Here is a 17509-nt window from a genome sequence, read left to right on the forward strand (position 1 = left end):
GGCTGAAGCGACCTTTTGCCCTGCGCTCCCAAGCGCCTGCCTCCCTCAAGAACGCCGCCGCCTGATTCCTGGGGTGCTTCCTCGGAAGCGATGCAGACGCGTCTCTCCTCCCGGTAGCAGCCGCCTCCTGCGCTGCGCCCGCGGAGGCAATCTTCTCCAAGGGTCGCCGGCCCGGCCCTCTCGGGACACTCGAGACGCGCTCGCTCCTCGCTCGTCCCTCTGGCAGCATCCGTCGCAGGGCTCCCTGACTAGCACGGAAGGCTGCGGCGGCGGCGCGCTCCCTCCTCCCCTTCTGGGCCGAGCACGCGCGCCCGATTCCCCTCCCTCCCTCCCTGAGCGACAGGAGGGCGGGCGGAGCGACTGAGGCTGCGCGCACGACTGGCTGCCCGGCCGGCCGAGTCGGCAACAGCGGCGGCGGCAGGTCGTGGAGGCCGCAAGCGGGCGGAGGGGCGCTGGTGCTGCGCGGCGCCGGGCTCCCTCGGCTGGCCTTCCTCCTGCGCGCCCGGCCGCGATGCGCCTCCCTCCCCGTCCCTGGGCGTAGCAGCGGCTCCTCCTCCTCCGGCGGCTTCGGCTCCTGCTCGGGTATGCGCCGCTTCAGCCAGCAGCCGGGCCAGGCGGCTCCCGCGAGGGCTGCAGCGGTGGCTGCTGCTGGGGCGGCGGCGGCGAGGAAGGCCTAGCCGAGCGAGCGACCCAGCCGCGCGCCCTCTCCGCCCGCCTCCCTTCCCTTCCTCCTCCTCCTCCTCCTCCAGGCAGCCCCGACCCGGCAGTGATGGCAGACGAGCCGCAGCAGCAGCAGCAGCAGCAGCCTCCGCCTCAGCCGCCCGAAGCCCCCAGTGGGGGCGGCCCGGGAGTGGCGGCAGCGGCCCCCCCTTCGTTGCCTGCGCTGGTGCCCGGGCTGCAGGGGACCGAAGCCAGCGCGCTGCAGCACAAGATCAAGAACTCCATCTGGTGAGCCGGGGGGGGAGGGGGAGGCGGGCGCGGGGGGAAGGGGCCAGGGGGCCAGCGGGGGCGGCCTTCTGTCTGCGCCCGCCGCCTTGGCGTGCGTCCCCCCCGCCCGGGTTTTGTTTTGTGCAATGCTTGCCGAGGCGCAGGCAGCCTCCTTCCCTCTCACGCTGCCGCCTGGCTCCCCGCCCGGAAAGCGCTCCCAGCAGGAGGAGGGGAGGCGGTGAGGTGCCTCGCTCGACGGTGGGGCGCGCGCGCGCGTGTTTGCGGCGTGTATGGAAAAAGTGTTTACTCGGCTCTGCGGAGGGAGAGCGAGACAGACCGAGGCACGCTCGCGCGGGGGAAGAATCGGGCGGGGCGGGCAGACGTGCCAGCAGCGACCCCGCACAAAAGCTGGCCAGCGCGGCTTTGCACGGGCGGCTTCCGAAGCCCCCGTCGAGGCCAGCTCGTGCAGAGCAGCAGGCCGTTCCGCGAAGGAGCAGCGCCTCGCCTCGCCTGGCGGCTGGCTGGCTGGCTGGCTGGCTGGGCTCGTCGCCGCCTCCGCCGCTCCTGCGTCCCCCCCCCGGAAGGCGCGTTTGCCATAGGCGGCGGCGGGGGCGCCCCTGCCGCATGTTGACATGCTTCTCTTTCTCCCCCCCCAGCTGCAAACGCCCAGAAGGGGCGACTTGGTTCTTGTGGAGCAGCAGCGGCGGCAGCCCCTCGCTTGTGTACAGCCGCCGCAGCCCCCTCCCCTGTTTTGCGGCGTAGGGCGCCGTTTTCTCGGCGCTGCTCGCCGGGGAGAGCTGCGGAAGGTATTCCTTCAAAGAGACCGCAGTACGTTGCTCCCTGGGCGCGCTCCAGATCCAGACTCCTGGGCTGCTACTGAGCCACCAAAGTGGCCTTGCGGAGGGCGAGGCGCCTGATCTTTGCCTCCCCTCTGAAGCCCCTGTCAGCCGAACTGAACCCTTTTCCAGGCTTTTGCAAAAGTAAAATGCATAACATGAAGTGTCTTACAGTGCTTGGGCCTTTTTTCCCCGTGTGTATGTGACGAATCCTTTAATGCATCTGCTTTTGCATTTAAAAAATGACTTTGGGGGTATATATAGGGTTTATCTGTAGGTTGTGTGAAGAAATTGCATCTGAAATGGTAAATTGCACACAAGCTGTGGGGCACAGGCTGTTAAGTAGTCTTCAGAAATGTAGGCAAATGTGCGGTATGCCGACTCCAATCTATGCATGCCACTGCCATTGTTTTGTTTACAGAATGCCCTGAGTTAGACAATTCATCTGCTGACATTCTCTCCATCAGCATTCTGACTGTGCCTTAAATTACTATTGCTGCTATTCAAGTGTTTGATTTACAGTATTTTTTTTAAAGACGTGCACTGAAAATATTTTTCCATTCTCTTCGTGTTGAAAAAGCACCCTCTTGAACAGGGTGTTTACATCAGCAGTTTCGGGGGAGGTGCAACATCCAAGTTGGAAGACAAAATGGCTACTAACTTAAACCTCTCCCTTTTATATGAACTTAAATGTGTAGGCTTAGTTTACACACAAACCCACAGCTTGCTTAATTCCAGAGAAAATCGGAGTATCTATAGCATCTTTTTTGGGGGGGGACAAAGAGACAAAATGTAATGTAAAGAGCAACCCACCAACTGTTCTTTCACAGTGTTGGGGTTTGCTTGGCAGCGTGACGGAAGTGAATGGGGGTGCCCAGAGGCAGCCCTTGCTGAAGCAGTGCTGTTTTGGAGAGTGCAAAGCACCCGAGGCCGTGTGTGGGTGTCAGCAAACAGTGGGCAGGATCCTAAGCACCCTGTTTTGAAAGGACATCCCGCCAGTTCCTGAACACTTGTGCTTATGTGTCTTTAGGATTCCTAGCCCCAGGGCACGTGATCCAGATAAGAAGGATTAGCTCCTTTTTAACCTTGCATTGGCTGCTGTTCGGTACTACAGGGATGCAGTCCTGAGTATGCTTAGCAGGAAGGGAGTTGCCTTGAATTCAGTGGTTTGCACTTCCAAGTAAACACTGTTAGGAGCTGGGATTTATGTCATTTGTGTTTCACCTCTCCAAGCATTTTTGGGCAACAGATGTGGGGCCATCTCATCTTATTTCTGCAACAATAATCCTTTGCAGTAGGTTGACAGAGAGTGGGCCAAGATCACTCAGTGAGCTCAAGGCTTCCTCATCCAAACCTGACCACTGGGCAAAGGTTTCACCATTTTCTCAAAATTGTGGTTACAGGTGGGATGGTGATTCAAATTCATTCAACTGATGTTGGGAATAGAACTGGGAAGTGGAGTTTGGATCTAGGGTTCCAAGGGTAGCATCTTGTTGCATGAGCCTTCATGAGCTATTCTTCCTAGTTTTTTTGTGCTGAGCCTATATCTGCATCTATTGTAGTCCTTGCTGTCTCAGAAAGTTGTGCCCCATGTGTGCATACGCTAGAGAGATGCAGTAGTTTTGTGTTGTCCCTGTCAGTGGCTGGCTACTAAAACGGCATGTGTTGCTGCTGCCGCTGTTTCTCCTTTGTACTCAGCTGGTAGTAAACAGACTCCAGCTGAATAGCTTCTCTCTCTCTCTCCTTGCGCGGCCAGGGATTTTGTAGAGCACAGCTCACACTTGCATTCATGTTGCATGCTGGAAGACCACACTGATCTAATGCCCTGAGGTTGGGGGTAGGGTGGGGTAAAAATCCCATAAATAAGAAAATTTGCTGTGTGTGGTAGGTGGCAAATAGTCTGTGTTCTCCGATCAATAATCAGGCTTAAATGAAATCTTGAATTCCCGACTAGCTTTGCTGAAAAGATCGTATGAAAGTCTGTATGTTAACTCCTGAAATGTAAGGAGGATTTAATATGGCTGACGTTAGCTGTAATCCAAAACACACTTACTGGATTATAATTGCTGAATAATACTAAGAAGGCACTCCCAAACGATTTAAAATATAATAAAAACATATCTATGTAAAACAGTTGCATATATAAAAACAGTTAAAACAATTGCATACACACACATACATATGTATTAGTTTAAAACAACACACGCATAAAATCAATTCTAATCCAATACAAATAGCAGCTGTAAAGATCTCCATTTAGAAGGCTTGTTGAACTTCAAAATAAGAATGTATAGGATTGCACTGTTAATAGTGCCCAAACATCTGTGCGAGTGTAGTCATGCTGCTGGTTGAGTCGGACTAGAACTCTGGCCCAGTTACCTTGAAGCTTCATTGCAATCACTATCTCTTGGCCTAGCCTGCCTCACAGGGTTATTATGAGGAAAAATGGCGTTGAGGAGAACCTTGTGTGCTTCCCTGAGCATCTCTGGAGGAAAGGCAAGGTAAGAAAAAAAAAGTACAAATGTACAAAATTATAATTAAAAAAATACTTCAGAATAAGTGCTCTTTTAAAATGTTGGAGGAAGTGCAGGGCAGCTTACAAAATTATCAGTGAAACCTTCCAGTCAGTGATATAGGACAGCCCACCTTTAATATTCCTTGTTGTAGTAGGCACACTGGTTCCAAAATGCACCCGCTGAAGAAATATTGCAGTCCCAAAACTAAAATTTGACCTGATTAATTTTCCCTCCCCCACTTACTGACTAGATAATGCTGTAGCTGATTATTAATTAAACTTGCCCTCTCAATTGTTACTGTATATAGCAGTTACCAAAATGGAAGACTTGGAAGCCGCAACAAGTCTGAGCTAGTCCTAACCCTAAGGACAATGGTTACTCTGGCCTTTCAGAGAACAATATTTTTATTAAAATGAGGTTGACAGAATATGTTCATTTTATTTACTAGACACCTGTAAAACAAATTCTCTAGGCACATGGAGAAGGGCCTCTAGATGACCTGGGGGCACCCGTTCCCAGCCTGTGTCCTCTGGATGCTTTGGCAACGATTTCCATCACTCTCAGCATCCTACAGATCAGTCCAGGGAGGTGCCATTCTGTTAGATACTGAGGTCACAAGCCCCGCAGGGCCTTGTAGCTCAAAACCAGCACTTTGAACTGGGTTCAGAAATGATTTGGAATCCAGTTTAGGAAAGGGAGGGCCAGAAGTGCAGCACGTCGGTAGCAATTGCTGATAAAGCCCCTGCAAGGCCAGGCTTCACTTGCAGAAGTAGGCCGCACAAGCACCCTCCTACATTTTGGATTTTTGAAAATACTCTGCCAGCTTCTGTTAAATTTTTGTAACTTTTTGAAAAGGATGCATAAAACAGTGAATGCTAGAAATTTCATTAGACCAGCCTTTGCCAAGCTGGTTTCCTGTCGCCCAAACACTTGTAGGGTAGCAGATTGGCAAAGGCTTCATTGGATCCTGTTGGCGGCAAAGGAAAATTAAAATAACCAGGCACTGGAAATAAGCCTTGCTGAATGTTGTTGCAGCTGGTATCCCTGTATTTGCAAGATTGCAAAACGTGCCAGTGCAGGTGGTGCAAGAAGAGCTTGCCTTGCCCCAGGCTGGCACAGTCTTGATGTTTGACTGCGTCTGCCTGCGTGGACCCAGCATGAGCATACCTGGTAGCAGGCAGTGAGCTCAGACGCGTTTTTGTGCTGTGAAGGTGGAGCCTGTTCGTTCAGCAGGCCCAGTCGCTGATGCTTCAAGAGCTGGGATTGGTTCCTCCTGCATGTACCAGGCTTCAGATGCAGGCGCATTGTTAGGTGGTGGTCTACAGGGCCTGGAGGAGGAGCCCTCCCCCCAAAGCATTTTATTGCAGGTCTCACTTGTTTTTATAAATTTACCTTCTTTCATCACTCTGACACTTCCAAGATTTTGTTTGACTTATAGTCTATACAGTTTTTTTCTGGTATGATATTCCACAAATTAACACGTAGTGAAAAATAACTTTCGTTTAACCAAACCTCTTTCATCTACCTTTTTTAGGTTTAAACAGTTTTAGCTTGGAGAAGCTTGCCTCCCTAGGCTAGTAGAGTTTTTGGAAAATGTATCTGTTCAAACGATCAAGACAGAGGTCCATTGCAGAAATCTCAGTTTGGCACTGGCAAAATCTGTGACCCCAATCCTAAGAAAATTTGGTCATGATCCAACACTGAATTAAGCGCACCTAAGCTTTTTGATACCCACAGAAGTAAGCCTGCTTATCTTTGTGCTGGGTTGCAACCAGTTATGTGGAAGTACATCCCACAGTTTTCAGTTGAAATTTCTCCCAAGAGAATGTTCTTAGGTGGTTCATGTGTTGCTATGACAAATGTTTGTGTTTTTGGAGTGCGTGTGAATGGTCTGTGGTGTTGCATGGAGGAGGAAGCTCCATTTCTCGTGGAGAGCCATGTTTCAACTTTGGTTGGCAAGATTTCTGGTTTCAGGGAGTCTCCCAAAAGCAAATAGTTTCTTCCTCAGATTTATGTTTTGTTCTAAATTTTATCCCACTTTTCTTGCCCAAAGCAGCTCCCAATCAGACGTAAAAATCTTGAGAGATCATCTCCTCTTATGTATCTTCCTGGATCCTAATTCATCAGGTGCCAAATGAGGTGCGGTGGGTGGCTACCATGAGAGGACCTTTTTGGTGTTAGGACCCCATTTGTGGACTACCTTCCCTGAAATATTTGCCTGGTATCTTTCTGTGGTCTTTCTGATTCCTAGTGAAGACCTCCTTGTTTTCACAGACTTCCCAGTCTTCATTTTTATTAGTTCTTTTAGATCTTCTTCATTGTTATCGTCTGTCATTGGCTTTGTTCTCCTGTTGGTCTTATTTTATGTTAGATTTTATGGTTTTTGGCCTTTTGATGCCCTCCAGATGTTTTAGATTGTAATTCTCATTAGCCTTGGCAGATATTTTGGATGACAACTCCCTTTGAGGGCACCATGTTGGTGAAGGCTGCCTTTTGGGCTTAATTGTTTTGGTAAATTGTCCAGGGAACTTTTGGATTTGGGCAATATATAAATATTGAACATAATAAATAAAAACAATCGACAGCAATAAATTATAGTTTATAAATTGCACAGCCATCAAAAAAATCAAAGAGGTTCAAGAACAAAATGAGACGAGGTAGAGCGAGCCCAAATGTGTCTTCGGCCTGCTGGAATAAGGAGGTCTTCCTCTGGTGTTGAAATGCCACCCATGTGGGAACCAAGCAGATCTCCCGGGCAGGAGCTTCCTAACCTGGGTGGTGTGTTTGCTTCTTCCCATGTCACCACCAGCCAAGCCTCTGAGGGCATTTGGACACTGAGAAGGAACCCTCCCAATGAAGCGAGGAGATGGGCAGGGGCGTGTGATGGGAGGTAGTCCTTTCAGCAGGCCCAAAGCCACCTAGGGCTTTAAAGATAATAACCAGCACCTTGCCCTGCACCCTGACATGAATTCTGAAGCCAGTGCAGTAGGACTGTATGCTCACCAAAAGTAGCCTTGCACAAAGCTTTTGCCGCTGAAGTGCTAGGCCTGTTGCGCTGTTCACATGAGCATGCCTACTCACGTGTTCCTTACGATGTGTGTTCACCATGGTATCTGCATTCCAACTGAACTGGCATTAACCACCCAATCCTGTGTGTGTTTTCAAAGAGGTAAAACCTGCAAAATTAAATGGAACTTGCTTCCAAGTAAATGTAAAAAGGACTACAGCCCAAATGGTTGACTTTTCTTGCAGCTGATGAAGTATTGTGTAAAATTAAATAAAAATGTAAATGTACAAGTTGATTCCGACTTATGGCGACCCTATGAATAGGGTTTTCATGAGGCTGAGAGGGCAGTGACTGGCCCAAGGTCACCCAGTGAGCTTCATGGCTATGTGGGGATTCAAACCCTGGTCTCCCAGGTTGTAGTCCAACAATTTAACCACTACACCACACTGGCTCTCGTAAAATTAAAATGGTTTGGCATTTTCTAAGGATTAATTTTTCCTGCTTGGCTGCAATGTATATGATGAAATGGTGTCAGCTTTGTTGTCTACTGAGGTGTATGTGTGATTATATAACACACACACACACACACACACACACACACACAAGTACTACAGTAGGGCCTTGCTTTTCGGCATTCTGCTAATACGGTGGTTTTCAATTACAGTAGGGCTCCACTCATACAGCGCTTGTTCCGCTTTTTCAGTGTTTTTCGGGCGTCGGGCACCATTTTATTGTCGGTGTTCCACTTTTTGGCAATTTTCGCTTTTTGGCGGGGGTCTGGAACCTAACCTGCCATATGAGTGGGGCCCTACTGTATATACCTATGCTGTTTTTGTTTGTTTTTTCCTGGCCATGAATTGGATTTTTCTGATAATACTGATGAAAAGGCCCAAATTGATCTGAGCTCCCCCCCCCCCTTCATCTTTGTGGATTACAAGTCTAGACAGAAAGGCCAGGCCAGAGCTCCAGCAGCTGATCAGCCCTGCTTAGCATCACTTAGGGTAGGGTTGCAAATTGCCTTTTACTGCACTTCTGGGATTTAATCTCTCTTTCTGTTTTTATTTTAGATTCATTAAAGCTTTTATTCTAATTGCTTTTGTGCCCAGATATTTAAACCTCAAAAGGGAGATCCTTGTTCGGCTCAACTGTCTGTGAATATGGAGTCTTGGTTAATTTAGGGATGGGTGAATGTTGCACCGCAACATTATGTTTGTGGAGGGAGTGCTTAACCCAGAGATTGTGGACAGACAACTGTGATGCTCCTGACCTTTGATAGTCAAGCTGTAATTTCATTAAAGGAGCTAAAATGGGAGTCCCAAGGGCGAGGGCACTACCTCCTTCTAATTTTTTCCTATTTTTTCCAGTCTAGAGGAGTTTGGATAGTGGGGAGGGTATAAGGCACATGTGTGATTCCTGTGCAGGGTGAGAGCCTGTGCAGTGAACTGTTTGATAGCAGAAAGTCACCAGATGCCTCCAGAGGGAGAGTCTGCAAGTGGCAGAAGGCTGCCCCGCCCTGGGTGTGACCAGGTGGGGGAGTAGATCTGCCCGGTGTGAATGGTATCGGGTGGGTCTGGTGTAGTTCTAGCAGTGCTGTCCCCAATTCTCTCAGAGGCATACCAGGATAATTGGTTCTGGTAGGTTTTGCTGGGGGACTGTTGTTTTATATCATGTGTTTAGGAGGAGTCTTGGGTAGGAGGAACATGGGTGATGCCACCCCAATTTCAGTGATCGTGGGCAGAGGGAGGTATAGCTGTGGGGAGAAGATAAGCTGCCGTGGAAGACGAGGACAAGGCTGTCTGTGCCTTGTTCCTCGCTCTCACCCCTCCCATGGACGGGTTCCTTGTTGCTCATCTGCTCTGCCCACTGGCCTGCGTGTGCTGTTGTTTAATGCCACACCTGTACACAGTAAGACCACACTCATCCATGATACGATTGTGGATGAAGGTGCTGATTTGGTGTGCATTACCGAGACCTGGGTGGGTGAGCTGGCAGGAGTTGATCTGACCCAGCTTTGCCCACCTGGATACTCAGTACAACACCAGCACAGGCTGCAGGGACGGGAAGGAGAAGTTGCTGTGGTCTACAGAACTTCCATCTCTGTCACCAGGAAACCACTCTGTCTTGGAGCTGGCTTTGAGGGCCTGCACCTGGTGTTGGGCCAAGGACATAGGAAACTAGTGTTGCTGCTGGTGTACCGCCCACCCTGCTGCCCAGCAGCTTCTCTGACTGAGCTGGTGGAGGCCGTCTTGGCTGTGGTGTTGGAGGAGCCCAGAATGATAGCGCTGGGTGATTTCAATCTCCATGGAGAGGCTGCCTCTAGTGTTCCGTCTCAGAACTTCATGGCCTCTATGATCACCATGGGACTGTCTCGAGTTGTCACTGGCCCGACGCATAGGGCAGGGCACACCCTCGACTTGGTTTTTGCTCCAGATGGAGGAAGAGGTGGTCTGGAGAAAGGGGGGTGGATGTCACCCCATTGTCATGGTCTGATCACTTCCTGGTGAAGTTTGGACTTAAGGCTCCGATCCTTCCCTGCAGGGATGAAGGACAGATTAAGATTAGTCTGGCCGTGGAGACTAATGGAATCCAGTGGATTCCTGAATGCCCTGGGGTGTGTGAGTAGATAGAGCAGGTGATCCTGTTGAAGCCCCGTCACACTGTGGAACAAGGACACATGCTGGATTCTTGACACGGTTGCCCCTGAGTGCCCCTCCCGTATTATGGAGCCTGTTCTGCACCTTGATATGCCAGCAAACTAAGAGTGAAGAAACAGGCCCCGATGACGGCTAGAGCTCAAATGGCGAAAGACGTGCTGTGAGGCTGATCCGGCATGAGCGAAACAGCCTAACTGTGCCTCCTGTGTGGAGGAGAGGGCAGTGACGAAGGCCCACTTCCCTGCCTCCATTGCATCCTCACATATTTTATTTATTTAAAATATTTCTATCCCACCCTTCTACGCTATAATAAGGCACTCAGGGCAGCTTACAATAAAATTGAACACATACATAATAAAATTGTACACGATAAAGATAATAAAAACATTAAAATATTAAAATAGTTAAAAATATTAAAATTAATTAACGCAGATCCTGTTTAGAAAAGGTGTCTCTGGTGGCCATGGCACACTTCATCCCATGTTCTGGGCTTCCCACAGGCAAACACACTGCTCAGCTAGTTATCAAACACATTTTCCAGCTACATGGCTGTCTCAAGTGCTCAGTCCCTTCATGTGTTCATGTAGCTATTTGGGGGCATGAGTGAACCCTCCTCCTGTTAGTAGCTCCTCAGAGGAAGGTTGGGGGGCATTGCCAGTCTTGGTGCCACTTCCCATCAGGGAAACGCGGGGAAGGGCTTTCTCTCAGGGAAGCTGGAGCCAGCCTGCTGTTTCAGGGCCTCCCCAGGGCCTAGACGTGAACTGGGACCCCCTCCCCATGCGACTGTTTCGGGAGTGGGTGGGATCACTCTTGTCTTTCTGCCCCACGTGACGGTCATGCCGCTTCATCCTGTCCCAGATGAAGCTTTTGAACAGGTTTCTGAGTAGCTGCACATGCACGGGGGGCTGCCTAGACGGTGTCCTGTTGTTTGGCTGGGCTTAGGCCCGGCTGGTGTGGCTTTCTCACCAGCCGCTCCTGTCTCTTTCCTGGTTTCCCACCTGGTGATGGGGGGAGGGGAGTGCCTTAGGGATGAAATCCACATTGTGGCTCCTTCAATAAGAACATTTTATTATTTAATTTATTTATTTTATTAAATTTATATCCTGCCCTTCCTCCCAGTAGGAGCCCATTATGGGTTCAGCCCATGAAACTTAACCATGAGTAGATGCTCCAGCGACTCTAACGGTGACTCTGTTTTTCCTTCCAAAACCTTGAGGAGGTGGGGTTGCACGGCCACTTGTCTTCCGGGTGAACCTTCTATGTATCCGGGAGAAAATGGAAATGGGCTGCCTTCAAGTTGATCCCCACTTATGGCGACCCTACGAATAGGGTTTCATGGTAAGCGGTATTCAGGGGTGGTTTTACCATTGAAAAGTGAAACCACTCTGCTGCCTCCCAGCCTAGTCAGGTGTGGAGAGAGAGGAGAGGAGGCAACTGGAGAACAGCTGGCCACGGCCAGTCAGGATGATGATTGGAGTTGGAGCCCAGCAACATCTGGAGAGCCACCAATGTCCCCCATCCTCGGCTGAAGGGTGTATTGGCACTGTGCTCATCCTGCTCCCAGAGCTCTTTGACTCTGCAGTTTCTCATGTGCAGAGTTGATCGGGTGTCTGTTGTGGGTAGAATATAGCCAAACAAAAACAAAAACATCATAAAAAACAGACTTTAAAATATATTAAAACAAAACATCTTTAAAAAAGCTTTTTAAAAAAGCTTTAAAAACGTTAAAAAAAAAGGCTTAAAAACATATTAAAAACAATTCCAACACAGATGCAGACTGGGATAAGATCTCTACTTAAAAGGCTTGTTGAAAGAGGAAGGTCTTCAGTAGGCACCGAAAAGATAACAGAGTTGGCGCCTGTCTAATATTTAAGGAAGGGAATTCCAAAGGGTAGGTCCCACTGCACTAAAGGTCCGCTTCCTAAGTTTTGTAGAACGGACCTCCCGATAAGATGGTATCTGCAGGAGGCCCTCACCTGCAGAGCACGGTGATCAACTGGGTATAAAAGGGGTAATATGGTCTTTCTGGTATCCTGGTCCCAAGCTGTGTAGGACTTCGTACACCAAAACCAGCACCCTGAACTTAGCCTGGTAACTAATAGGTAGCCAGTGCAATTCTTTCAGCAGTGAGGTGACAGGTTGGCGATACCCTGCCCCAGTGAGCAGTCTTGCTGCCGCATTTTATTTATTTATTTATTATTTCATTCCTATCCCGCCCTTCCTCCCAGCAGGAGCCCAGGGCGGCAAACAAAGCACCAAAAAACGTCAAAACATCATAAAAACAGATCTTAAAATACATTAAAACAAAACAGCATTAAAAACATTTAAAACAAACAAAAAAACAGCTGCAGCTCCCAGACCAACCTCAAGAGTAGCCCCACATAGATTGCATTACAGTAGTCCAGCCTGGAGGTTACCAGTGCATGGACAACAGTGGACAGGCTATCCCGGTCCAGAAATGTCCACAGTTGCCAGGGCTTGCATGGTCTCGCCTGATTCAGATGTTACCGAGAAACAGAGCTGAGTATCTTCAGTGTACTGCTGACCACTCCCAATGGCTTCATGTAGATGTTAAACAGCATGGGAGACTAGATTATACTCTGTTGCACCTCACAGGACAACTGCCACGGGGGCGAAAGACAGTCACCCAATGATATTATCTGACAACGACTCGAGATAGGATCAGAACCACTGTAAAACAGTGCCTCTGATACCCATCTCACCAAGTCGGCCCAGAAGGATACCATGGTCAATGGTAATAAAAGCCGCTGAGAGATCAAGTAAGAACAACAGAGTTGCACTCCCCGTCCTTCTCCCGAAAAAGGTCATCCATCAGGGTGACCAAGGCCGATTCCTGAATCCATATTGAAATGGGTCAAGATAATCTGTTTCATCCAAGAGCACTTGTAATTGCTGCACCACAACCCTCTCAATCACCTTCGCTAAAAAGAGGGCATTTGTGACCGGGCGGTAGTTGTCACAAACAGTGGGTCCAGAGTAGGCTTTGTCAGGAGCAGTTGGATCACCTCATCTTTCATTTGTGTCCTTGAGGATCTCAGCTTTCATTAAAGGAGACCCCACCACCACTACATCCCAGTTTTTGAGTATGAAGCCATTTGGCTATTCCAGACTGTGGGTTGCAAATCATAGATCCACATGGGACCAGAGTGGGTCAAGTACCCCACCTGCCTACCCCAAGAAAGGACACCTTGTAATGCAGGGGTGGGGAACCTCCCCATTTGGCCCACCAGGCTGTTTTGGGGTAGCCACACCCACCTGTCCTACACTGGACATTGGTACGTGGCATCAGGTGTGGGGCAGGTAAGGGTAGGGCTTCAAAGGAACAATCTGGAGCTGATGGTGCTTTTCTGGAGCAAGTTGTCCGATTGTCAGTGGGATCATGCCTTGTCCGAGGGGGTGGGGATAGTGGTGTCTGTTACATGGAAACGGTTTCTCCCTCCTGGCATCACTCTTTGAAGCTGTCCTGCACAGCTCCTGTCCACCTCTGACATCGGGGAGGCTTGCAGAGCATGGCATAGCAACGCCCCTTGCGCAGTGGTTCCCAAGCTTGGAAAACTGCACAAGGGATTTTGACAGGTGGGTGTGAAAACCCACCTGTTATGTGTTGTCATACTGATGTCATATGACTGACACCCACCTGTCAAAGGTTCCCCACCCGTGTTGTAATTAAAGCATCTCTGTCAAGTTGGCAGATTCCCTGGACCATGAAGCACAGTTTGCGAGCGGGTGTTCCTGCACAAGCTCTGTCAGAATGTGTCCAGAACTGCCCAGCTCCTGTTCATTTCAGTAGAACTTGGGCAGGAGAAATTGCTGGTGGATTGTACCCAGTTTTAATTTGTTTGTGTGTGGTGAGGGTTGCTGTTGTTGTTTTCTTGCCTTGGACACCCAGATGTCTGAAAGCCAGTTGTGGTCCCTAACAGGTGCTGGCCCAGCTGTCTTTTGAGAATGTCCAGTGTCGACTTGGGTCACTGGAGCGGAAGTCATTCTCTTTCCTTCAAGTTGCTCGAGCAGGTCACTTTTCATAGAGAGCTGGCTTGGTGTTATTGCTTGCCTCCTGCAGCCAGAGCCTCTCCACCGCCCCATTTCTGGTTCCTTCACCCACCGTTGTTAATCAGTGAACTACTTACTGTAGGAGCATGTGTGTGAGTGTGTGTGTGAGAGAGAATCTAGCTCTGTGTGTGTTGTCTCCTGTACTGTATTACCAAAAATCCACAAATAGATCACTTTTGATAGCACATTTGGGTGCAGATGATGAATTTGGACTGGAGGGATAGGCAAGGAACTGGCCGTAGCTTTCCTCGAAGGGTGCATAGGCCAGGAAATGTTTGTGATATCAAGAAAGTCAGCCTCACTTCCCAGGTAATTTCCAGATGGTAACATGTCAGATGTGGAACGGTAATGTGGCTGCACTGATGGATTCCGCTTTTAAAGAAATGAAATGTTTGGTGGTTCTTTTGATTCATTTATATCCCATCTTTTCTCCAAGCTCATGGTTGGGTACATAGTTCTATTCCCCCCCCCCATTTTATTCTCACATCAGCCGTAGTAGGTTGAGGGGGGGACTGGTCCATGGTTACCCATTGAGCTTTCTGGCTGATACGGAACACATCCGGAAATGTTGAAGCCCTGAAGAAAAATGTTTTGGTGGGGTGCAGAGAGTATTTTGGAAGAACGTCTAATATATGCACTTGCTTACTACATTTTGCGCAGCTGGGTACCTGAAAGACTGCCTGCTCCCATTCAGAACTTTTGGAGTTCATTTGGAGAGTTCTTGTTAGTGGTAACGTGTGACTGACTGCTGCAGGGCTAGCCAGACAGTGTGGCATGCAACTCCCATCAGTCCCAGCCACCATTGTCAACAGCCAGGGATGATGGGAGTTGTAGTCCAAAGCATCTGGAGGGCATCATGTTGGTTTCCCTGGACTATTGTATGGCCATAAGCTGCAAAAGAGCATTTTCTGCTGTTGCCCACATGGGAAGCCCCGTTGGTCACCTGCTTCAGACATCTTTTGAAGACGCATTATTTTCCCCAGCTTTCCCCTGATCATTAAGCTGGCCCCTGATTTTTTTTGTATATTGCAATTCTTTTGCATTTACTGCTGCTTTCATCATTTTTACAGATTTTATTGTATATATGTAACTATGTTTTTAGTTGTTGTATACCACTTGGAGGTTTTTATGTATATTTTAAGCAGTTTAGAAATGGTCTTAAATAAATACAATGTTTTCATGTTCTCAAAGTTGTAATTACAAAATAGGGTTGTTTGATACATTTTTGAAATATATAAATCCTTTCCTTTTATTCAAGCAATAAACATGAGCATCCTCCCACTGTTGGGATTCAGTATCCGGCATATGTTTTCTTGGGCAACTTGGCAGAATTTGTTTGTGGGAAAACATAGAGGGTGAGGGCGCACGTTAGCTTAGGTGTGTACTTTGCCAATCTGTAAACAGGAACAAAAATAAAGTAAAGGCTATCTATACTGAACAACAAGGATGATTAATATAAATAATATGTCTTCAAAATTATTGTGCAGAATCAGAATAAACTCGCATTTCTTGTGGAAAACCCCCAAAACATAAACATTGCTTTATTATATAGTACTTACAGACCACCCTGTGACAAAGTTTTCAAGGCAGCTCACAATAGATCAGACCATATTATGAAGTAGTAGTAAATGTGGATATGTAGCCAAATTGTGATGACAGCCTTACTCATCCTGTATCATCATCATTGTACATGATACCACAATCACCAAATGTGGTAAGAGATGCACAGCTTCAGATTATAAGACAGCCTGTCCCAAATTGGTCCAGGTTAAGTGGACTACAGCTCCCAATTACCCCAGCACCAAATGACTGTCTTGGCTGGGGCCAGAGCTGTAGTCCAAAACATTTTGAGGGCACTACATAGGCGAAGGTGGATGGAAATTTTCAAACTGATCTTCATCTTTATGGACTTCAAAAAGCTGAAGATTTGCATGAATTGAAATATAATAAATAATAATAATAAGTTTAATTTCTGTGTCGCCTATCTGGCCAAAGGCCACTCTAGGCGACGTACAAAACAGTTAAAACACAATGAGATAAAATACAATAATACAATAAAAAACAGTATGAGAATAATACAGCAGCAACAATATTAAAACAGGGTAGGAGGCATTTCAGTCACAGTAATTAACCCTCCCCGGAGATCCCAAAGGCCTGTTGAAAGAGCCAGGTCTTTAAGGCTTTACGGAATACATTTAGGGAAGAGGCATGCCGGAGATCTTGTGGGAGGGAGTTCCAAAGGGTGGGGGCCGCCACTGAGAATGCCCTCTCTCTAGTTCCCGCCAATCTAGCTGTTTTTGTCGGCGGGATTGAGAGAAGGCCCTGAGTGGCTGATCTTGTCGGGCGGCATAATTGGTGGCGTTGAAGGCGCTCCGTAAGATAAACTGGGCCAAGACCGTATAGGGATTTAAAGGTTAATACCAACACCTTGAATTGGGCCCGGAAAACAACTGGAAGCCAGTGTATATCGAGCAACACTGGTGTGATGTGATCCCGGCGGCGACTATTCGTAAGTAGTCGAGCCGCCACATTTTGTATAAGTTGTAATTTCCGGACCGTTTTCAAGGGTAACCCCACGTAGAGCGCATTACAGTAGTCCAAACGAGAGGTGACCAGGGCGTGTACTACCAGGGGGAGCTGATGAGCAGGAAGGTAGGGTTGCAGCCTTCGTATGAGGTGTAGTTGATACCAGGCTGCCCGGCTCACCGCCGAAATCTGAGCCTCCATGGACAGCCTGGAGTCAAGTACAACCCCAAGGCTGCGGACCTGGTCCTTCAGGGGTAAACCCCCATTGAACTTCAGGTCAACATCTCCCAACCTTCTTTTGTCCCCCACAAGTAGCACCTCGGTCTTATCGGGGTTCAGCTTCAGCTTGTTCCTTCCCATCCATCCACTCACGGATTCCAGGCACTTGGACAAGGTCTCCACAGCCAACTCTGGTGAAGATTTAAACGAAAGATAGAGCTGAGTGTCATCTGCATATTGGTGACACTGCAGCCCAAATCTCCTGATGATTGTCCCCAGCGGCTTCATATAAATATTAAATAGCATGGGAGAGAGGATAGAGCCCTGTGGCACACCACAATTGAGAGGCCAAGGGTCTGAAACCTCCTCCCCCAATGCTACTTGTTGGTACCTATCGGAGAGAAAGGAACGGAACCACTGTGCCTCCAATTCCCAATCCCTCCAGGCGATGTAAAAGGATACCGTGGTCGACAGTATCAAAAGCCGCTGAGAGATCGAGGAGGACAAGAAAGGTGAATTCTCCCCTATCTAATGCCCTCCTCAAATCATCTACCAGAGCGACCAAGGCTGTTTCAGTTCCATGACCAGTCCTGAAACCCGATTGGTATGGATCCAAGTAATCCGTTTCATCCAAGTTTCTCAGCTCTTCCCTCATGCGAGTTTACTGTTGGAGCCTGTGGCCGCATTTGGACTTCACATGAAAGCGTAGCGTAATGTGATGTGAATGAGGATAAGCAAGTCTCTCTCATGGAT

The 17509-nt window shown here is 48.6% G+C and overlaps 1 protein-coding gene across 1 annotated transcript in view; it reads left to right on the top strand.

Annotated features, from left to right (window-relative positions):
• Positions 1 to 318: 318 nt before the first annotated feature.
• RFX7 (regulatory factor X7) overlaps positions 319 to 17509 on the top strand; it is a 56370-nt gene continuing 39179 nt past the window's right edge. The window contains exon 1 of the mRNA XM_061596056.1: positions 319 to 948. Within this exon, the coding sequence (XP_061452040.1) occupies positions 770 to 948 (179 nt within the window). The 5' untranslated portion in view covers positions 319 to 769. The remainder of the gene's footprint in view (positions 949 to 17509) is intronic.

This window comes from Rhineura floridana, chromosome 14 (genome assembly GCF_030035675.1).
Source record: "Rhineura floridana isolate rRhiFlo1 chromosome 14, rRhiFlo1.hap2, whole genome shotgun sequence".
Classification (NCBI taxonomy): domain Eukaryota; kingdom Metazoa; phylum Chordata; class Lepidosauria; order Squamata; family Rhineuridae; genus Rhineura; species Rhineura floridana.